General features: G+C 35.1%; 1 protein-coding gene across 1 annotated transcript in view; it reads right to left on the reverse strand.

Annotated features, from left to right (window-relative positions):
- The window catches only part of MYO16 (myosin XVI), a 182,581-nt gene that overhangs the window by 75,267 nt on the left and 82,958 nt on the right, over window positions 1–24,356 (reverse strand). Inside the window, exons 18-21 of the mRNA XM_027888682.1 lie at window positions 19,212–19,287; window positions 16,345–16,520; window positions 11,969–12,049; window positions 11,522–11,727 (exon numbers count right to left, since the gene is read on the reverse strand). Of these exons, the coding sequence (XP_027744483.1) occupies window positions 11,522–11,727; window positions 11,969–12,049; window positions 16,345–16,520; window positions 19,212–19,287 (539 nt within the window). The remainder of the gene's footprint in view (window positions 1–11,521; window positions 11,728–11,968; window positions 12,050–16,344; window positions 16,521–19,211; window positions 19,288–24,356) is intronic.

Here is a 24,356-nt window from a genome sequence, read left to right on the forward strand (position 1 = left end):
GAAAATTTCACAGTGACCCAAATGTGTGTCAGTCACTGGCCCATGTGGAACTCAAGATAGACTTTTGAGGGAGAATCATGACTATGAAATCTGCTGGATCAGAGAATACCTTTGCAGAAGAAGTGGCCACTTAGGATATTTCAATTTAGACTGAATACAAAGTAAGATAAATTTCTCAGATAAAGATACTACCCTATGACAGATGACAAAGAAATGAATTGGAAGAATCTTTCTTTTCCTAATTTTTTGGGTTTTTTTTGCATTAGGTTTTGTGACCCTTAATCTTTTCTAGAAATCTTAATTTTAATTTCTGGAGACAAGAAGTAATGAAGATATGTGTGTCTTAATCCTGGAATATTTATTCATATACTTCCTGTAATTAGGCAGAGGCTTCCTCATTTCAGACAATGTGGCAGCAGAATAATAAGTAGAATATAAATTATAGTTCAGCTCCTGGGATTAGTGGATTCAACTATGCAAATTAAAAAAATGAATTCTCAACATCTGCTAAAGATTTGCATTATAATACTTTTGTACCATCTTACTTTAAGCTGATATTCCCATTTCATCTTGATAAAGCAATGTAAAACATATTTATTTTAAAAATTGGCCAAAATCACACATTAACTCAAAAATATGCTAGCACTGGGCAAACAAGCAGCTTTATTACATTTGACTCGAACTCAGCAAATGTTTACATTTAGCTCTTGATAGGTAGGTTGCTTCCACAGCTAACTGTCTCTTCATGCTTGGGCACTCCACAAACATGCGCATAGGGCAATAAAATGCTTCACTGTACACAGACTATATGGACTGTAGAACAAATTTATTTTTTTTTAACCTGCTGATTTAATTCTGTTTAACACAGCAGTGATGTAGGACTGCTGTGTAATGAAGCTAGTTTGCTTTCTCCACAGACACAGCCATGTGATAAGAGAGATCAAAACTGAAAGTCTTTCAGTGGCCTTATATAACTTTCCCACTTGGTCTCCTGGTGGGGTTGCTACTTCATTGGCTCATTATTTGCCAAGAAAGCACGGCCCAGCACATTGGGAAATATACTGAGATAGGTGTATGTTGCAGAAAGAGAAAGTAAAACTAGAATAAAATGGAAATTGGAATATTAAAGAGAAATAGGATTAGATTTGCTGTTTCACCTAGATAACACTTCGCTTTTTCCCTCCCTTTGCTTTCTTTTCTTCTCCTGTGCAACTTGTACTCAGACAAAGAATAATGGAAAGATGTAAAACCCTTCCAACAATGCTCACTAGTGGCTCAGACAAGGTGTATTGCAATTATGGGGAAGGATTTTTTGACCTTCTTAAAACATATGGCAAAATAGTTTCTTGGAAGATCATCTCTACTTCTCTCTTCTGTGGGAGCTTCCTTTATGCCTCTGAACCCTGTGAGTACTATCAGTGTGGGTAACGGGGATTCTGCTGGCTCTGAAATGTATAACGGTCAGACAAACTACCCAAGTAATATTTTTCAACATAGGCTAAGGCTGTCCCCTTGGCATACTGTACCAATACTGGACCAGATTCTGCTCTCATTTAGAGCAGAGTACAGCCTGAATAATTCTGCTAAAACAGATGATGCTAAATTAACACCACGTTGATCTAAATAAAAAAGCAAAGTAAGATCCAGTGATTAAGATACGTAAAAGGATTTTACGTTGTCTTGCATAGGATTTTGTGTTTGCTCTCAGATGTCACCAATATTAACTGCCTACTATTATTCAGCCTGACTAGGAAATCTAGCTTTAGGAAGTGTCATTCCAGGTTGTTCCGCTGAAGATTAAATGGTTGTAAAGAATATCAAGATAAGGAGAAAAAGGGTGCCATGAATATCTGAGCTGAGTGGAAAGAATTTAACAGCTGCAGAGCCACAGGGAAAAAAAACAGCAGGAAGGTCACAATTGTTTTTGAGTGTGGGGCAGCTGGACTGCATCTATACAAGCCCTGTGAGCATAAAAAGCAGCACTCGAGAGCAACTAGTATTTTTCTAGGCACTGAAAGAAAGCAATTATATTTAATTAAGCAATAAATACAAAGGAATTATTTTAAAACTATATACTAAAATTAATCTATGTGACAATTTGCACCTTAATTCAATAATTCAAAGTTCCTGCATAGTGCCACCTGCATAAACTAATGTGTTGCTTATTTATTACTTTAAAATATTTATTTCAAATATATGCTCTTTGTATTAATTTAAGAGGTCAACAAATAACAGGCATTTTCATTAAAAGAGTTTCACTGTATAAGGACTAGCAAAGGTATTAGTAGTTTATAATATTTTAACATATTTATTTCTATATCAAGCATTTCTTACTACCATATATACATTTATGTCCATTATCTTTGTCATTATGTGACATCAGCAAATTATGAAGTACTTAATAATTATTTTTGTTGAAACATCAAGATTCTGAAATAATGTTATCAGTTGCTTATTACAGGCACATGGGACTCAGTCAGCTTGTGAAATATGGGCCAAGAACTTTCAATATGCTTATTTGTGCACAAATATAATTTTATTTATTTTTATAACCTTTTAATGCTTGTAGATGAAATCCAGTGCTGTGGTAGGTATTTTAGTACCTTGTAGAAACATTTCTCCATGTTTAGAAACAGCACAAGCTTTTAAATTCACAGATGTAAAACATACATGGATATTATAAGGATATCATAGAGAAACAGGCTTTTTTAGTGATTTAATCAACATTTAGTTAACCCTAAGGAATAAGAAATGTCAAGTGCTAGTGGAAACCAGGGTGGTGCTTATCTCTGAAAATGAAATAAACATTTTAAAATTTCACAGATTCTTTCTTCAGTTAAATAAACTAAACCACTAGAACTGCTGAAACAGTTCAGCCAGAATTATGCTTGTGTGTGCCCAATAGATTTATGATTGCCTAAGAAAACATAGTTGTATGCACCTAGTAGTGGAGAGAGAACAATACCCTGACATTCCCATAAAAACAACCTAAAAGCCAGGACATTCCCTATTGCCCAAAGAATAAAATCTCAGTATAGAATGCATAAAACTTAGTGAAGCTTCTTACAAAATGTAACAGATTATTCAGATTGCACACATCAAACATTTGAAAGTTAGGAGCTGCCAGACTTAACTGACCATGTCGTCTTTATTTCCCTGTATCTGGCTATTTTATGACCTAATTACATCCCCCTGCTCAAGGGATCCCTTTTCTTGTCAGTCTTGTAAAAGTCTACGTACATGACAAACATGAATAATTCAACTGACTTCAACAGTTTACACCCATTTTTAATTGCTTTAGCAAATGAGGGTTGCAATATAGAGCTATGAAGATGCCCAGTGAACAATGTTGATATTTCTTTTTGCCTTCAAAATACAGCTAGATGCCTTCTAAATAAAGCTAGGTGTTTGCTTTACCACTGAAAACTCCAGTCAAAAAAGAAACTTTATTTTCTCTTATAGTCAGTCATTTGTGTACTGTCAGTAAATCCCTGAAACATCAGCAGCTTTATAATTTTTGCAGTCCAAACTCTCTGACATGTAAGGTAAGGCCTGATATTTTGCATGTACAACACTAATTCTGTGGGTCAGAGAACTGATGATACTGTGGTATTGCTTCAAAAGCTGCCCATTTCAACTCCCAAATGTTGTTCTCTGATTTTGTTCGAGCCTGTTATGAAGCATTAACTCTTTCCCTTAACATAGATGGGAGCTACACCAAGTCTGTGAAATACCTACAAAAACAGATAAACCTAAAACAAGCTGAATCATATCCTAAAAGTGATCACTTTTGTCTGCACCCTATAAATTAAGTCCTGGATAATTAGGCAAGCCACTGTAGGCATATGAAATTATCTAGCACATTTCTTGTGTTTCAAATTTTAAAAAGGACCTAAGGGGGAAAATGTAGCAAACAAGCCAAACAGACAGAAAGGAACAACTCCAAAGGGGGTAAAACAGAATAGTCTGTCTACAGTCAGACAATGTGTAAAGAGCTATTTCATTTTTTCATACTATGAATAGCCCAGTAACTATCACTCCACCATCACATTTACAAGTAGATTTGAAATGGTCTATAGCCTTTAAGACAGTCTCAAATACCTAGTTACATCTCAGCAATCCCCCAGGGTGATTTAAAGCAATTCTAGGCTTGTCAGGGAGAATGTCAGAGCATTCTGGTTCTGGTCATCTCTTACAGTACAAGCTTTCCAAGGGATTGGTAGTTTAGAGTAATTTTGAGACTGCTGTAAACACTCCTAAACCATATTCCTCCCTCAGAAAGGTTGGCAAAAGGTAAAAAAAAAAAAAAAAAAAAAAAAAAAGTTCAGGGTAAAAGGAAGAGGGGATGTTCAGAGTGATGGAGTTTGTCTTCCCAAGTGACCATCACATGTGATGAAATAGCTTTCTTGGAGATGGCTGAACACCTGCCTGGGAAGTAGAGATTGAAATTTCTATTCTTTATTTGTTATGCACAGGTTTTTCTTTCCCTATTCAATTGTTTTTATTTCATCATATGAGTTTTCTAACTTTTCCTTTCCTAATTCTCTCCCCCACACCACTAGGAAAGGAATGAGCCACGTGGGGGTGAGTGGGTGCTGGGGTTAACCAAATGAAACTTCTTTACCACAGTGATTTATTGGGGATGCTTGTGGATGAGAGGCTGGACATGACCTTGCAATGTGCACTTGTAGCCCAGAATGCCAACTGTTTCCTGGGCTGCATCAAAAGAAGTGTGACAAGCACACTGAGGGAGGCAATTCTGTCCCTCTGCTCTGATGAGACCCCACCTGGAATCCTGCATCCATCTCCCAGGTACCCAACATAAGAACAACATCAATCTGTTGGAGCAAGTCATGAAGAAAGAAGGCCATGAAGATAGTCAGAGGTCTGGAGCACCTCTCTTATGAAGACAGGCAGAGAGAGCTGAGATTTTTTACCTGCAGAGAAAAAGGCTCTAGAGTGACGTCATTGTGGCCTCCCAGTATCTAAAGGTGGCCTATGGGATAGCCAGGGAGGCACTTTGGCAAGGGCATCTACTCATAGGAGGAATGGGTTTAAACTAATAGAAGGCAAGTCTAGATGAAATATTAGGAAGAAATTCTTTACTGTGAGGATGAGGAACAGGTTGTGGAGGCTCCATCCCTGGAAGTGTTCAAGGTCGGGTTGGATGGGGTCCTCAGCAACCTGGTAGTGGAAGGTGTCCCTGCCCGTGGAGGGGGTTTGGAAAGAGGTAATCTTAAAGGTCCTTTCAATCACAAACAATTCTATGATTCTATAATAATTAACAAAAGTGCCAAAGACATAGCCATTTCAAAAATCATGGTTTTAAACTTTGTGGATGACCTCTATTCTTCACAGGACATTAGTCACTACCACATTTATGAATTTGGCTTTAAAGTGCCCTAAGAAATAATGAATTTAAAATACTTTATTTAAAATACTTCATTTACTCAACTTTTCTTGCATTTACTCAACTTTTCTGAAAGAAAGACAAACAAAAATGATTACCCAAAATCAGATATATCACTTCTAGTGCTAGGTCTAACACAATAAACTACAGAATAAGGAGATTGCCATTTGATATAAATTGATATAATTACATCTACTTTAATGAAATACTGCTTTTTTAATACCTGTCAGATTACTTCTTGCTGTCCTGGCAAGGATTGAAGGTAACACGGCACATATCAATGTAGTAGTCTATGGGAAGACTACTGATATTGCCTAGCAGACAATAAAGCTAAAAGAGCCAGTGCGATGATGACCTATCACTTTGCAATCTACTCCATACATCGTTCTCACTAATGCCCTCACTAACTTCCTCATGAGACTCTGAAATTCTCTGCTGACTTTTTTATTTCACAAATTATATATTATAAAATATTATAATTTCCTTGCTTTCAAGATTCAAAAAGGGAGAGAGAAAAGAAAGATAAAAAGAAGTGAACACCAGAATATTTCTGGACAAAGGGAGTTTAGATATGCAGTGCTGAGTCCCACACAAGATTCACAAACATAACCAGCATATCTGTGCAATACATTATCAGGTTATAGCATAAATTTGATCAAAAGATTACAATAGCTATTAATAATGGCTTTATAGTATTTGGGAAAGGTCAGACATTATTTGACAAAGCCATGATATCAGCATGAACATAAACTTTCCTGAGAAAAGAGATATGTCTTCACGATGATCTCTAAGTCAAGTCAATTGTCTGAAAGAGTTAGTACAATTTAGTGCTCTGAAGCCATTTTTTTATGTAAAGACCACTATTAGAACATTTCAGTATCAATGAATGCTGCCCTGACTGGAAGTGCAGATTTCAGGATCTGCAGCTCAGTGTAACTTCAAAGAATAAATTAATCTAAGAATTTCATACTGATATCAGAGGAAAACCTGTAATTAGAACAGTCTTTGAACGTACTTGTTTCACCATCCCTGCTATGATTACCATAAGAAGCCATTATCACTGTGTTCCATATCAACTTTCCTAATATTTCCTATTAAAATGGATGTTTTGCCATCTTTTGAAGTTACTTTAAAACAAAAATTCATCAGAATGTTAACTCCTTATTTCTTTATTTTTAGTAAAGCTTATGTGTGGTAACTTTCATATTTTAACACATCTGATTCATATACGAGAGTAAGATTAGCTAATGAAAGAAGGGAGAAGAAGGGGAAGAAAGGAAAGAAGAACAGGAGGAGGATGATGATGAGGAGGAGTCTTACATTGTCCCTCCAAGCCAGCACCTGACACTGTCTTAATAGCACAAGTAACTACTTATAATCTGTTTCATGACATCAAATACATAGGTAAAGCCATTTTAAAAGATTATTAGAAATAGTAAACCATAACATTCTAGTGACTTATCTCTTGCAACAATACTGTAAGAAATGTCTCTACATACTTCCTTTATGTTCTTCTTCACACTATGAAATTTTCTATGATGTTCCTTGAGCAGCAACAGAAGGTGAGATGGGATCTCCATGGTGGAAACCACAAGGGTGAGTTAACAGAGATAAAGTCAAGAAAGACAGTCTAGAAATCTGAGAGACTAATAAAATTCCAAGAAACACTCATAAAAGTTCAAAAATAAATGCAAGGAACTGCACAGTAGAAGACTATTTGGGCTTTCTGAACAACATAATTTTTGTTATATAAATCCTGCAATTTTCGTCAGCTAAGTGAAAGGCTCCATTTGCTTATCAGTTCATACAATACAAAGAGGTTGTCCTGAGCTTCAACATCTCTGAGTGTTTCCTACCTGTCAGGGAAGGCTAACACAGATAACCCATCTAAGGACCCGTGCAAGAACCTTGCAGTCTCCATTGCTAAGCAGTGTCCCAGACACAAGAAACAGTGGACATGTGAACCTCACTCTCTAAGTTCATAAAGTTTTCCTTAACCAAGGAAATTGAAATACAGACAGAGAAAGGAACTGGGTATACAGCAGCAACTTGGTGAATGACATTAAAGAAAAGAGAGGAAAAATTATTTAAATTTCTAATTCAATTTACAGAACACTAATGTTAGAGGAGTGTGTGCAGAGGAGAATAGTACCAAAATAAAACTTTTCAGAGTGAGAACTTTACAGAGCATCTTATTGCCTCATTTTACCTGAACATGCCTGAACAGCTGTATTCTTGTACTTCACTGAGCTCACCTCATTACTCTAAATGGGTCCTTATCACTATATATCACTATGATTATTTTTTAAAATTTATATTCAGAATGGCTTTTACATGTCTTCCTTGAGCTCGATGTGAGGCGAATGACACAAAAGTCAGACAGGATCCATTTTATTAATTGATGTAAAAAGATTAGGTTCTAGGTATTAAGCTTGTACAGAGTTTCTGAGTCCTGTTGTTCTGCACTGGTAACAGAGCACAGACTCTTAACTTTTTTGCCATAGACCAAGTACCAAAAACATAATAAATTACTATGTTCACACAAAACTGCTTTTGTATATCTTGTGTGGAGTTATCCTCATTTTAAATAAGATATCAAAACTAAATACTGGAAAGAAATAGCCATCTGCAGGCAGTTCTTAATTCAATGGCTATCTCACTGCTTTCTTTCTTCCAAGAAAAAGGATATTTGAGGATACTTTACCTGTGTGTACAATTTTGGCTGCAAACTGGAAATTTCACAGACTTTAAAAAATTGTTTATGCTGCTGCTAGAATTTAAAAATCTAGTCCACTGAGAACAATTCTGAAGATACTAATGAAAATATAGGGGTAAACTTTCCCAGGAGTCTAAAATGCATGTTATTCATAGCTTTCTATTTTTAAGATAACACAAGAACTGATCTCTGTCTCTCTACTCAAAGAGCTTTAGAAATCGAGCCAACACTGCAGGCAAATTCAGCAGAAACACTCCAGTTGGAGTTGGCAAATAGGTTGAAATCACATATATAATTTCTTAATTATATTGGTGCTACCTGTTTTTACAGGATTTAATAGCATCTGACCTTATTAATTCCCATTTTTATGACATATTCATATCGAGTAAGTGTCACAGCTTCCACTTAAGAACAAGAACTTCTACAGGATTTCTCCTGTGATCAACCAACTTCAGTGACTGAAAGGTTCAATTCACAGCTTTCATCTTTGATAAAACAGAAGCAGAACCACTAAATCCAAAAGAATAGCAACAGAAATAATGATTAAGCTTTGTAGCCCAGGAAAATGTGCTCTTGCAAAATATGACCTTTCCTCAGCTCACGTCTTTCTTTCAGCATGGTAGGAGTTCAAATGCAAGTCATAAATATGTTAGAGACAAGTCATAATAATCCCTCATGAGATATCAGTAGAAATTTATTCAAATTCATCCAATTAAGAAAGAAATGGGACTGTCTGATTGCTGATATAATATCCAGGTTTTCCAATATTCTATCCCTTTGCCACAAAGGCCCCTGATTCAAACATTCTGTCTTTTATTAGCCAGAAAAAAAAAGGGGGTAATTTTTAATTCATTAATATTTTTAACTCTGACCACATTCATGATAAGGAAGACTCTAAAGGTATATGCACAAAAACTGCAGGGAGAGTGGGGGAGGATAGCAGTTCACTTTTTGGAATTCAAGTTGGGATCTGAACCACAAATTCTCTTTAGAATACTAGAAATACCAGTTTGACAGCAAAGGAAATAAAAGGTGAAAGGTGAAAAACCTCTATCAACTTCAGGTCTAAAAGCCTATATGAAAATCTAAAAAATAATTTCTCATTCCAATTAATGAATAGTAAGACAAGACCAGAGTTTGGCTTAGCAGCCAAAAGAACTAATCCAGTTAACAAAAAAATAACCAAAACTAATCATCTGGTTTCCAAAAATATCCTGTCCAGTTACCCAGGCAATATAGAGATGCAGCAGAAGTGAGAGTTTTTAAAAAAACTTTTTGAAAAGGTAACTCATAATCTCTGAATTCAGTATTTCTTTCTTACCTATGGACTATTGGCTGAAAAAAAAAACAAACAACCCAGTATTAGGAAATGATAGTACTTTTGAACTAAAATCTAATAATATCTTTTCTGCTTAGAAATTCTGTACTTTTCAGCCAATAGCAGAACAAATAGTCACACTCTATAGACTATTTGAAACAGAATTATCCAAATACATGGAATATGAATATGATAGTTAGCTGGTAAGGCGAGTAAAGTGAAGAATTCACATGTTCTTCTGTACAAAGCAAGGTAAATTTTGGCCTATGTGACAGGAATGGATACTGTAAAAAGCCTTACAATGCTGATGGTCTTTTCCAATACAGTTGGGCTAAGAGCTCCGTGTTTCTATTTGCACACAAATTTAAAAATCTGTAGTGTTGAAAGGTGAATACAGAGTGATTATTGCTAACTTATAAGTAGGTTCTACATATATTCCCAGGGAATATTATAAAATTAATTTCACTTTCATGACAGTATGCTAGCCCCATCACTGTATGTATAACAATTAAATTATTATGACCTGGTGCAAATATGTAAAATGGCAAGAACCTGTAAAGATAATTTATTGTGGAGTAAAAGCTGTAGAGATGCATAATAACAAAACTAGAACACTTTAAAATAATAGCATAAATGTTTCTGAAATTATATAGTTGGTTCTTTTAGTGATATTTTTAAATAAAATTTCTCCAAAAAGAAGAAAAAATGCCAGACTCATGTCTATACTGTTAAAAGTGAACACACATGGTACCATTCACTGGCACTGAAACCAACTGGATGAAAGTAGTTTTGTACACATGGTTATTTTCATTTACTCTCCAGAAGAGAGCAGGTACCTCCATACTGCCCACCAGGAATGATCCCAAGCCTGTGCTAAATCCCAACCTGTATCTGGGAATTGCAGTGAAAAAAGCTGGGTGGTGAGGACCAAATTTCTGCCAGGAACCACTGTAAGGACCTAACAGTAGAACAGGTTGTGGCTATGTCCTCATGAAGGAGTCCCTTGAAAATCCAATTTAATAATACAGAAATTGCCCATATAGACTATATAGCCTATATAGGTTATATAGAGATTTCCCCTATCAATTCTGAACATAAAAGCAGCCTTCTTTTGCAAATCTCCCATTATCTGCACCTTCTCCTCAACCACCCTGCACTTTTCAATTCATGCTGGAGGATGAATATTGTGGTAGGACAGAAATGGCTTACTTCTAAAACAGGTGGGATTACAAACTCATATATTCCTGAACTTTTTGAATGTTTACAGAGAAAAAAATATTCAACATCTACAACTCTTTCCAAGAAGGCAACCGAAATTTGTGTCTAAGGAGCTGATATTCCCATAAAACTATACAAAGCCCAGATCATGACTGCTTGATATATCAGTCAAGAAGTAGAACATGCAGAGAGAAAGAAACTTACGCTGAGTGCATGAGTCTGCTAAAAAAACTTCTCTTGGACAAGACAGTCCTTTTTCTTTCCTGAAACATTTGAGAATGTAAGTGAGCTAAAAGCCCACTACTGAATTGAGGATGGGAAAAAAGTTTGCCTTCAGACAGAAGCAGTGGCATGTATCTTTTTGTCTTTTCATATCAATTCAGTATTTCACTGAGTTCCAACAACAATAATAAAAATGGAGCTGGGGTACGAGCATTAGTAACTCCTCACCATGCATGAACAAATCCTACCTTACAAAATACAAATAATGAACCCATGATACCTACACCTAGAAGCCTGAAAAATTAGACTATTTCTCCTTATGCTTTTTAATTACCTGCAGACAATATGCAATATTTTGTATTTTGTAAGTCATATAACAAGCATGAATTATAAAAAATATAGTTCTTTTATGACATCTCATTTTTAAACTGTAATACATTTCCTGATGATCTTTATAAATATATTTCTAAAAAGTTCATGATTACTTTAGTTTAAACATAACAACTCCATATCCCTTGCTGGCAGACATGATTTTCTCTGAAGTCTGAAAGACTTATCAGGATAACAACATTGCAAGCACCACCAGAACATGACAGAAGGAAAGAAAAAAGGTTTTATGAAACTTGAGAGAATTTACCTCGACAAGAAGTCTGTGAAAGAGAGACGTACTGGATACCCATGTCGTATGATTTTGACCATGTCTAGGACACCAATATACTGCAGTTGGGCTGACACGTAAAAATTGTCAAAAGTATCTGGCAACTTGGAGTTATTAGGCTTTATACAGTGAACAGAATGTGGTGTGCAATTCTGCAGCTTCCCAATAATATCTGCAAGTGATTTCTGTGGGGAAAAATAAACCAAACAAACCAATTATAAACTATTCCTGTGCAGCACAAGCTCAACATGTATTTTCTTCCTAACTTTTTCACATAGTTTTCTCAAAAGAGTTGACCTGGCCATGCAAGTGGCTTTCCCAAACATATAATTTTTCTTTCTTCCACCATAATATTAAAGGCTAATCCTTCCTTTAAAACGTCTCAGGATTTCTTTGTGAATTTCTGTCCATAAGATGTTCACTGACCCTGAGTTGTACTGCCACAGTAGTTGGGCCCCCTCGTTCCAGTCTCTGAAGAAATGAGGATGTTCCTTTCTTTTTCAACAGCTGTGGAGAGAAAAAGCACACACACAATACTTTCATCTCAAGGTGGGCAGCCCACATTAATTCTCACTGTTGCACAATTTACTAACAAAGGCAAACATTTATTTATACAAACACTATGGCATAAACAATATCTGAGTTTCAGAAAGAAATGAGAAAGTGGATAAATATCCTCAGGTATCTGCAGAGCCATGACTGGTAAGAGAGTTTCGATTTCAAAAGCGGCTGTATACCACTGGAAAGATAAAATATCTTTAACAAAATACTGGGCAAAACAATATGACCTGGAATTGTGTTGCAGAAGCAGGATTTGTGCAGTTAGTATCCCATACAGTCTACCTATAAGTAGCATAATTCTGTAGTTATCCAAAAAAAGGGCCTCATGTCTTTGGCAGATGTTTAAGTGAGTAAAGAGAAGAGTACAGACCTTATAAAAAAATCTTGACTGAAAACCAGTAATATTTTAAAACACTCTTCTCATTTCTTCTCGCACATGTGAATGCAGTTAACCTTTTATTTTTCTTTTCTTTCTTAACACATTTTCACCCATTACAGACACAAATGGTCAATAACTTCCTATCTTATTAGAACCAGTATTATCCTATACATCAGAATTGGGAGTCAAGAACAAATTTATTTTTCACTGATCTACTTCCTATCTTTGAGACTAAAATGGAGATAATCATCCTAAAAGTTATCCCGGAATTTAGAGGTTTTTGTTAAGCTTTCTATGGAACGGTTGGCAAAATTATTGCATTCCAGGATTTGGCAAAATTCTTAGATTTAAGCCTCCTTATCAATGACAGTCTTTTCACCTCTGACTTTTCCACTGCCTTTTTCAGTCCACTTACCCCATAAAAATCCCTTTCTATCAAGTCAGCATGTTCTGGTCTACTCCTTTTTCCAGTTTTATCAAAAGAGTGTACATTTTCTCAGCTTGGCCAGCTCAAGCCAAGTGCCATTAAAAATATTGCAGTGCCAGCAATTCTCTACTCACCATGCTAAACCTTGGAGGTCTTTTTCATTTCAAATGTCATTTACTAGGATGCAATAAGATTTTAAAGACAAATTCATCCCCAACTTCAAAACTAAAAAGTAGAAGAGATCTTCTTGTTCCAGGTCTTCTTATAAAAAGAACCCCTAGCATGCCAATGATATGTCTCAGTTAAAAGTTCACAAAATAAGTGAGGAATATAACTAAAATAGAATTTTCTCCACCTAACAGATATGCTTCCTCTCAACAGATAAAGTCGCTAATCCAAGACTGTTTTCTGAGTTAGTGGGAGAGCCAGGAGCAATGCTTTAGATGCTGAAGTTCCTGCCTGCTGTCCTGTGTTACACACTTCTTTGCATGGGAAAGAAATATTTGCTTCGGAATGAAGGAGAGAAAACAAGGGAAACAAGGCAAAGACAAAAAATTAGTTTAATTTAAACTCTCCAAACTTGGACATCTTCAATTTTCAGATATGTACTATGGAAAAAGGCTGTATCACCAAAATGGTAGTTCTCTATTAACTTCTAATATACAGCTTTATATTGGAAAATCTTGTACCTCTACTCTACAGAAAAAAAAAATCGTAATCTCTGTTAAGAAGCTAAAACCTCCTCCTAAAAAATCTCTAGACTTCTGTTGTATGAACTCTGAAACACACTTGACTCTTCAAAAGTAAGCGAGGGCAAGAGAACTTGACCAAAATATGCACCAGGAAATGATGACAGAAATGCAAGGGAGCAAGAGCTGATGAGAGCAAGATGCTGTGAGAATATCAGTGAAGATATATTTTATTTGAAAAGGCAACATGGTCTTCATAAATCACAGAGACTTTAGCTGGCATCCCCAAATTCCTATGACTCCTTATATGCTCCAAAATTCTGGCCAGCTAGTAGATTGGTTCATGTCTGTCTTAGGATGGATGCACTGTTCTCTTGGATTCCACCATGCTAGAGCTGTTAGTTTAAAGAGGTAGACTACCCTAACTTGCGACAGAGTGCTCAAAATCAAGGAGTCATTTATGGAAAGGTAAACAGGTAGACACATGGCCATACACAGAGACATTCATAATTATATAACCTAGCAATTAGTTAGGATTGCAGTGAAAAGGGGAGAGGAATCACAACAAAATCCTATTTGACTTCTGAAGTGTCCACTTCCTTCCCTGGATACAATGGAGTGTAGATGACTGCCCATACACAGCAACATGACAATTTTCCATTATATGTTTCTCATTGCCCACAGTATGATGTTTGTTGTAGCTCAAATTTCAGACATAAAAGGAATGTCAGGCTTGTTGATAATTTTTGCCTTAATGTCCCTCCTTCTCCCCCTCCCCTTTTAATTTTTTCTCTTCTCTTTGTTGCCTTCACCCTCAGGATAAAGATGCATATAACATGTAACATAATAATTCTATTTCTAAGCTGATAACATTACATTACATTTCCAATTACAATAACAATAAAATAACAAATCCAGCATTATTCCAGTCCATCACAGTGGATTTTCAAGGATATATTGAAAAGAGGAGGAATTACTGTAACAGCACAGTGACAGAGGTAGGGTTGATCCACAAAAGAATTTGAGTACTTACCTACTTCCAGCTCCTGCACTAGGTGCCTATTCCAAAATAACAAGTGTCTCTTTTTTGCTGCTGGAACAGTTCAGATACCTAAAGTTCTGCTTCAGTCCTGTATGGCAGCACATTACTTTGCTCAAATTAGGCCAACTTAGTGTCTGCAAACTAAGTGGTGTTCTGTCTCACCTGCACAGCTCTTCTCAAAGCCTACCTTTGAGAAGCCAAGCCATCCTTGTCTCCATGGGCAGATGAAGGATGAAGTTCTTCCCACCTTCCATCTAATACCTAAAGGTTTAGAGCATTCTCACTGAATGTGAAATTTCTGAAAGTTATCACGCTTCCCAAAGGAATTGAATGTCTTCTATCTCTCAAGAGAGGAAGTCCAGGTTAAAAGCTATTCTGGTCAGGTCAAAACCAGCACAATTTCAAAGATCCCAATTGTGCAGTATTTTCCTCTGGCTTTATTGGGCTACTAACTTAGATATGCTTTTCATACTTCCTCCCATGTATGGTACAAGGATCTTCTTCACATCCTTAGGAAACTTCATCTAGGAAGCTGTTACTATAGTGGAGAGGCACCTTAAGGTACCTTGTAATGCCTCAGCTGTTTGTTAAATATAGCATTAAACCAACACCACTCACTTCAACTTCAGTTTTTCCACTGAGATTACTGACAAGAACAGTAGTCAGGAATTATGCTGAAATCAGCAGGGGGACTATAAGCAAAGTCCAATTGCTATTCTGTGGATGTACTTGCATAAAGCCTTCCACAATGACACATGAGAGCAGGCTCCTTAATCCCATGACAGAATCAATTTTATGCAGCTGTAAGCCAAAAATAGAGTTGTAAGATTCAAGAAGCCTGGCGAGGCAGCTGATGCATTGTGAGAACTGCTTGCTTCTTTTCTAGAAGGAGGAATTCCAAAGCTCTGTCATGAATGGACTCCCCAAACCTCATTATTTCTTTTCAAAAAGAGATGTTCCATGTGACATGAACAATTAATTTTCTGATATAGTCTCCAAAGTTTCCCTCTTACTCCCCCCTCTTTTGTTTTTGGTTGCAGTTTGTTGTTATTTGTTTGGGGGTTTTTTAAACTTTTTTGGCTGATTTAGCTAGCAGGAAAAGAGACAAGTTCAGAAATGGGGAGAGCTTGATTTGATTTCAAATTAACTGGGAAAATTTATATATGAGTGACTATCTGAAATAACAATGTTTGCCAAAATTTAAAGGATTGATCTTCATACAAAACCACACAAACTGTCTTTTTCAAACCAGAAATCTTCTCAGGTTGATACAAAAAAGACATTAAAGTTTTATTTTTGCACTTCCTATGTCTTAATTTACTCAACTATTCCCCATAAACTCAGAAAAGAAGTCAAAACACAGAAGAGTTCTCATACAGCCAAAAAATCAGTAATATTAAATTCACTGCTAAGCCCTGGAACCATGCAATCATGGAAGGATTCAGGCATGAAGGGACCTCATCATCTTGTCCAACCTTCTGCTGAAAGAATCCAAGAAAGAAAATCTCCACTCAGAATTATTAGTGTTGGTAAATTAGAACCTTTTCTCACATTTGCTGCTTTACTGTCAATATTAAATACTAAATTATTTTAGCTTAATGACTACAAAGGATAATAACGAAGAGAACAGGATTATTTCAGAAATGACAAAATAACAGAAAAATCTTAAAGGAGTAAAGAGCAGAAAGAGTCCTAAATTCTTACCTTGCTGAGCTCAGTATATTTTTTTGTTTCTCCACTTGCATAGACTACAGATGGTTTTTTACTCAGCAAAGACGCTTTACACCCTTTGATTTTGAGGGAATGATATGGAGGAACAAGTGATCCAGTTTGTGTCAGTTTGGACTGGAACAATTGATTGATGACTACATTTTCACTAGCTGGAAATAAAAAAAAAAAGAAAGGAATGTATGAAGATAAAATAGTTAAGTAGTTAGAAAATTATCTAATTGGTTGGAAAATTATATAAATTTTATTTGGAAGTAAAATTATGTACAGTAGGAGAGAATTAAATAAATAAACTTAAATGGATGAACTAATAAATTATTATGTTATGTTAGTTATCAAACAGCATTCAATATTTAAGGTTAATAATGGTATTTTAATTTAGGTCCTGTGCTGAACAAAAAGAGGGCGTAAACCTAAACTTTTCATGCTGTGATCTGTCTAAACTTAATTACTTATGTGATCATCACCTCTGAATTTACTTCCATTACAGACTCCCAATTTATCCATCTATGGATGTAAATGTAAAAGATAAGCTCTGCATCACAATTTCCTAACATGTAGTATTCAGAAACAATCAAGGTCTTGACAGAAATAAATTATAGACACTCATTGCAGTAAAGAATTATATATACACAAAATATAAGAAGAGATTAAAAACAACCCCCAAAATGTAAGGACAAAACTTGTGTCAACATTTCTCTACATCAAGAACATACTTAAAAACATCTACAGAAAAAAGGCAATGCCATACATGCATATTATTATTCATACAAAAAAAAAATAAAAAAACCAAACAAACCCTTTCAACAGCTGTTTTTAAAGTTAAAAAAATCTGACTTTTAAGACAGATAGTACTTTATTCTAATGTCAGTCAAATTATCCTTTATGAGATTATGGTCACAGGCTTTTTAACATGAACATGATAATTGCATGTTGCTTGTACTGTCACGTCATCAATAAGCGTTAAGAACCTGTTGTGTGATACATCCTTAACTATCCTGAATTCCTGTTACTTTTTTTTTAAGAACTAACTGGCATTATGATCACACTCATCATATGAATAAACAAACAAAAACCATAAAGAGGAATGGGATAAGCATCAGAAATAATAATTCAGCATAGCAAGTAAAAATCTTTTTTCTTTATTAACTGCTTAAAGGTGTATTACTAGATGCTTAAATGCAATAGATTTTTTTCCCATTTTCTGTGGAGATTACAATTCTTTATTTAACAAGAACAATATAATTATGAGGAAGACAGTGAAGCAAATAAATTATTTCAGCACTATCAGCGGTCATCCATCTCCATACATTAAATGCTAATTAGTAGAACTGGGAAAGGCATAAGAATTATGTCTTTCAAATTAAAACAGATAAATCCTATGTCAGTAGTCTCTATTTGTCAGATCAGGTATGTTCTACATTCTTACACAGATATGGAAGTTATTTTAATGTTCTCATAGTTAAAAGTTTTGATTAAGGAAACTAAACTCAATGAAAATCAAAAGAAGCATGCATTAAAGTTTATACATCTACACAACTTAGGAAACTAGCCCTAAAGGAAACATGTCACTGACAATCAATAGGTTTGAAACCTAAGTCCTTAAAAAAGGAGGAACATAGCCCTTAAAAGATTTACATGTTTGTAAATGGTCTGTCTGAAGAATTTTTCCATTACTTATAATTGTTATTATGACTTCTCAGTTGCATATACACTCACTCTCAGCATGTCCAATCCAATCCACCATTCTTCCCTTTCAACAGTTGCATAGCTAATTACACAAAAAGGCAATGGAAGTGGAAAAGGAAGCTATGTGAGAGAATGGAAGAATGCTCTCTCTTGTAGAACAAACTGCAAGTTACCATACCTTCTTAGACTCTGGTAGATTATCATATAAATTCCAAGCAGTGAGAATTGGAAAGTCTCTAAAACTACAATCAATAGGTTTATATTCAAGATAATTTATTCCATTTCTGTCTTCATCCTGAATGTATAGTGTTTTCCTTTAACATGCATCAATTATTTTACAAGGAAGTTTGGCTAATTTTACACTAAAACTGCTAAACCTCAATACATTGTAACAGCAGGGCTGATTTGTACAACAAATATGACCTTCAAAAGACCTCTACTTCTATGGAAAGAAATATTAGTATATAATTTATTAAGTGAAAGACACTGCAGTGGTTGGAGAGAACACAAATAACACTGGCACACTGACATTTCTGTGAGGAAAATGTTTGGGGTGTTTTTTTTCACAGAAAGGGGAAAGTATTTTATTAATCTAACTATGAATCATTAATTAATAAAATTGGTTGCATTATTATTATTATGCATAATTATACGACATACACAGGGAAAGCCATTTAATTTTGCATTTCAATGGACATTTATATCTATTCACTGAAAAATATAAAAACGCCCACAAGTTCCTGCTTTTAGAAAGGTACTCAAGCAGTACATATTCAAGCAGCACATTCCACTGCAGCCTCTATGATTTTGGGAGCCTAATTTTGTTTCCCTATTTTCTGGGTTTTATTTTTGCTTTAATTCAAACCCATTGTTTTTCGTAAGTCATTCTTATCTATCATACTACATCTTCTTGTTCTTCACCTCATCACATGATGAAGATGCTTTATATTCCTGCATAATAAAAGCTTTTAAAATTAGAGCATATTTCAAACAATCCATACATACTTTATAAAGATGAGGGTGATGATTTTTTTTTTTTTTACTGGGAATAAAAGATATATATAAATGTCTCCTAAAACTAAAATGAAAATTAAAGTCAAGTCATAATATCTTGATTTCTAACAACAACAGCAACCACAAAAGCATTTACTTACTTTTCATTACAAACACGAGATTTTGTGAAAGGGAATCTTTATTTTTTTCTATCGCACCAGCAATTTCATAAGTAACCTATAATAAAATATTGTGATATCATTAGTAATGACCAATGCACCTTGTAAAAATCTTAAAGCAGCAGAAAAGAAGCTATGTTTTCTTTCTACTGAACAGCTAAAGACTGGCACCAGGTAGTGTCTTTTGGCATTTTCTTAGTGGCAACAGCATTAATCAGAATAACTGACTGTTTAACACTGTGTACCTCTGCAAGTATACACAAATTTCATCAGACTGATTGTAAAACATTTCCACTGTGCAAGACTCTGAGTCAAAAACATACTGTAGAGCAGGAGACAGTGACCTAAACATCAGTCTCCCTGTAGGATGAGAAACTCGCTCCCAGATCACAGATCTCCTTGTCAAAGGGAAACTGCCCACACCAATCATGAAAAAACACTCATGGAGCAATTTGAGTCCCAGCTCACACTCAAGACAAGTTCCAACCATTGATATATCCTTTGGAGGCAAGTTCAGTCCATTTACCTTTCTAAGAACTACGCACATAAGGATTTTGGGTCACCTCAATTGCTTGATGTCACAATTTCATGAACAGACAGTTGGATTGTCACTGCATCTATAAACTCTAACCCATGTGGTGGGAACTTTGAGAAGGAGCAAAATGGGAGGCTCTAGCCACAGGTTCTGTGTATTTCTTAATTTCCAAAATTAAGAAATATAACTAGGCTGTTTTAACATTGAACCCATCTCTGAAGACACTTTAGAGAAACAGAGCACTGAGGCAAGAAGAAAGCAGTCACTGAGCCCAGTTGTTTTGGTTTTGTTCTTTTTTTTTCTTTTTTTAACTTTGTATGGTGATGGAAGAAAAATAACTAGTCCATTTATAGGCTTTAGATATACACAGCCCTTGCTTGTACAGTAGTAGAACCCAAAGGGAATTTTTAAGTTAAAAAGGAAGAAAATTATAGATTGCAGTACCTCCAGGATTAGGCAGATACTTAATGGGAAACTCTTAGAATACAGTTTGATTTTATTTACCCTGAGACTATGTTTCTATCTAAAGCCCTCTTTAATATTTTATTGGATCTATATCCTAATCCCCTTAGGTATTTGGGGAAATGTTATCCTTGGACATTTAATAAAGATGTAAATATATAATTAAGATTAGTAATACTAATCAGTACATTAATTTTCCATTGGGTCATTTGAAAATTATTCAGTGCTATCTAACTCACAAAAGAGATTATATGACTTGGATGTGTATAATCTGTTATAGTGAGTAATTGCCAAATTATGTAATTAGTATGGCATCTGATATGAAAAAGGTATAACAATAGAATTATGATTCTTTTCCATGACAGATGCAATGCTATGTAATTTTCTAATTGCATTTCCTAAGAACTTACAACATAGTAAACTATTAGAATAATTTAAGTATTCTATTAAATGTTTTTAGTGCACTTAATATAAATGTTCCACCATACTGGTCCATAAAAGATAATTAACAGAACTTATCTGACGAATCCATAATGCCAGTTCCTAATTGAGTGTCTTGGGTTTTGACTAAATTAGAAGAAGAGAGTTAGTATTGGTAGGAGGAGTTGGTAAGTACAGCAGTGGGAGATACTTTATTATGATTAATTGTCTAGATTGAAACAGGGAGAAGTTTCAGTATTGATGCTGGTATAATACATCACCAACTTCTAGAACTATATTCATAAGACATATCTCAATATCATATAAAATAAATAAAAGTCAGGAGGATTCCCTTTTATGAAGAAATTGCTAACTCTCTAGCAGTTTTCCCATAGACTTGGTAAATTAATTCACTGCCTAAAGATATAAAAACTGACCCAGTGAAAAGACACTGGGTTTCCATATTCATTGTCAGTCCCACAGAAGAGAAAAGAAGAAAGGGCTCTTCCAGCTGCCAGTATTGTTAATTTAATTCTGCCCTCATCAGAGATGCCAAACTACATACCAACTCAAGCACGTACATTTCCCTCAGTTTTCTTCCATGGTGTTTCTAAACTTAACCTGGCCAAAACTCTGCATTGGTAGGAACTCAAGCACAGTGGATAGTTATTCTGGGGAGATAAAATCCAAACAAATAGTATATGATTCAGGCATGGAATGTGCCCTCATTTAGATCATGGTCCAGTATTATAAGATGTATGCCTTACTGTCACTTCTATTTATTGCAGCTGTTTGCTTTATCTTGTTTACATGATAAATTTTTTTGGGTAGACAGTATGCAAACCTACGTGTCTGTGTTAACCAAGGGAAATAAGATCTTTAGATACTATCTGAATAGTTGAATTTGTTTTATAAAAAAAAAGAAAATAGTGTGCAGTTCCACAATGCATTTTGTTTCATTATAAGAGATTAAAGCAAGAAATGGCTTGGATTTGTTTTCCTTCTTAAGTTCAAAAAAGAAAGAGAGCTTAGCCTAAGCACAGTGGTAGTGGGGATGGCCAAATGTTCATCTATTCCTGAATATTTAGGGAAAATTATTGAGGAATACTTCTGCTCTGTCAGCCACTAGTTTCCCTCTCAGTTTTCAGGACTCTGCACATGAGGGAGATCTTGACCTGCAGGCTTTATCTCATCTTTGTATTTAGTATCTCTTGACTGGCGTTTCCTTCTCAAATCTCTGTTTCCAGAACTCATTAACATTTCTGACATCTTTAATGCTCTGTGTCAAGAAGCTTCACTAATTACTAATATGAAAAAAAAAATTATTTGTTTTGAAATTGCTTTCTGGTTGTTTAACTTAGCACAGCTAGTTTTAATATCACTATATACAAGTAAGAGGTAAAAAAAAAAAAAATCACCCAGAAAACAGGAGGCACACCATTTTTGCACAGAGCTAACTTTGGGAACTGCACATTCCTCTTATCTTCTTACATACTCTTGCCTCTTTGATTCATTAGGTATCTCTGTGCACCAAAATCAGTAGATTGTACCTCTTCTCTTCTGAACTAAAGTATCCTCTGTCATAACATCTGACTTATGTAAGGAATTTTCTCAAAGCTTATTGGATTTCCCAATATACTTTATCAACAGAAACCACCTTTACACATGTTTTTCATCAATTCCTTAAAATACTCGTTTTTTTGTAAATAGTTTTCATATCTTGTTATAGGTCAAAAGCACTCATGGCTAATGGCAAATTCAGAAGGAACCCTAAAACAAACTAGGAAAATGCCACCTGGAATATTAAAAATGATTTGTCTGCATTCACAGTTAAAAGGGAAAATTTTACTATTTTAACAGAGCATAATATAACTCAGAAAGTCACAGCTTTGAATGTGTTGTAAATTTTAGTTAATAAGAAAATCATCAGTTCATGCAGTAAAAGGAAATTTTGTGAGAATATATTCAAGGACAGTTTCATTGCACAAAAGGTCACTTGTAGTTGCTAATTTTCTGTCAGTACTTAAGTGTGAGTGACAGAATAGCATTTTGAAACAAGCAAATATCTATAAACAAAATAGGAGGGTAGAGGGAAGTGTTTTATTATTTTTCCTATAAGTGAAAGTCCCAAATCAAGCCTACTTAAAGGGAGAGAGAGAGAAAGGGAGAAAAAACACAACTATCTTGACTGTGTGAAAACCAGAATCAGTCAAGTAACCTTTACAAGCCTTGATACTATAGATTAGACTAGATTGACTTGATTGTTACATCTGAGGATTCAGCCCGGGTTAAAAAAAAAAAGAGTAAATGAAAGCCCCTTTACTGATTAATGCAACTCCTTTTGTCTTTTGATTTAGAGGTTCAGTTTCAGAGTCTGCCTGGGATATATAAGGCATTTCAAAGAAGACTGCCTTAGTGAAGGTGAGCTGACAGCTGAGAGGTATTTTTGAAATGCACGTGAGAAATGGAACAGACACTGATCTGCACTTAAAGGACATTATGTGCACTTGTTTATAGAGCAAAGAAGTTGGTCTTTAGGTCTGATTGGTTTATTATAGTACTATAAGTCAAAACAGTGGCAAGGCAAATAGCGAAAAGGGGCTTATCTAATTTGTAAATTCAAGTTTAATTTAAACTGTAGAAAGCTTAAATTATGACAATGTATTATTAAGATTACATGAACAACTGGGAAAATAGTTAATTATCTCTAATACCAATATATTAAATACCACTATTAGGTAAAGCTATGTCTCTAGGCATTGTGTTAAGACAATATATTCCAGATTTACTTATTGATATGTTAATTGTTCCATAAAGTTTTAAAAAATAAAAAACTTCGTGTCCTTGAGAAAATTCTATTCTTCAAAAATCACGACTACTGGTACATCCAACAGTTCAAAGATATAATTCATGAGATGCCCTTCATTACATGAGAGCCTGCAATGTAAATATTAATGTTGTCAATAAAAGATCCTAGAAAGTCAGTATTACAGATTCTTAGTATAGCTTCAACTGATGGTCAGGTGCACCAATAAAACACTTTGCTCCCTCAAGGCAAGCTTGCAAGGTGTAGTGTGGAACCAGCCTGCCTCTTTTCTCATGGTGCTTGCCAGGCAGACGGTTTGTGTGAGAAGCACCTGAGGACACCCACATTCATGTTAGGCGTCAGAAACAAAGTAATGCCCCAGATGAGCAGTTTTTTTCCAGAAGAGATCAAGCTGCCAGTGTTCAGGGAATGTGTTAAACAACCTTCAGATAAAGCCTTCCATTAGGATTTTTTTTTTTAAGTCATAAAAGCCCTAAATCATTCTTCTCTACCTTCTGTCTGAACAGAATAGATAAGCTTTTTGTCTTACAGCACTCAGATACCAAGACATTAAATAGCTCTTAGAAAAGATTCATAATATGTCAAGGCATTGTAGAATTCTGTTCAGCTGTAAAATTAAAACTGGGAGATAAAGTAAAATACTTGGTAAGATAAAGTATTAATGCTCACAGTGGTCTTTGCTAAGCATGTGTTCATGTGTGTTCACGAGCAATGTATCATATTGCCCATGAAGAAAGACAGATATAATGCTGTGCAGGCATAATAGCAAAATTCAAGAGAAATGAGGAAAAATTAATTTTCTTTCTTCCACTGGATCATTCTGTCACATTTGTGTAATACAGTATTCACTCTCAGGTTCCACTATAAAATCTCACCCCTGTGC

Source organism: Empidonax traillii, unplaced genomic scaffold, assembly GCF_003031625.1.
Source record: "Empidonax traillii isolate 1590-97213 ecotype Southwest subspecies unplaced genomic scaffold, ASM303162v1 scaffold244:size1524873, whole genome shotgun sequence".
NCBI lineage: Eukaryota > Metazoa > Chordata > Aves > Passeriformes > Tyrannidae > Empidonax > Empidonax traillii.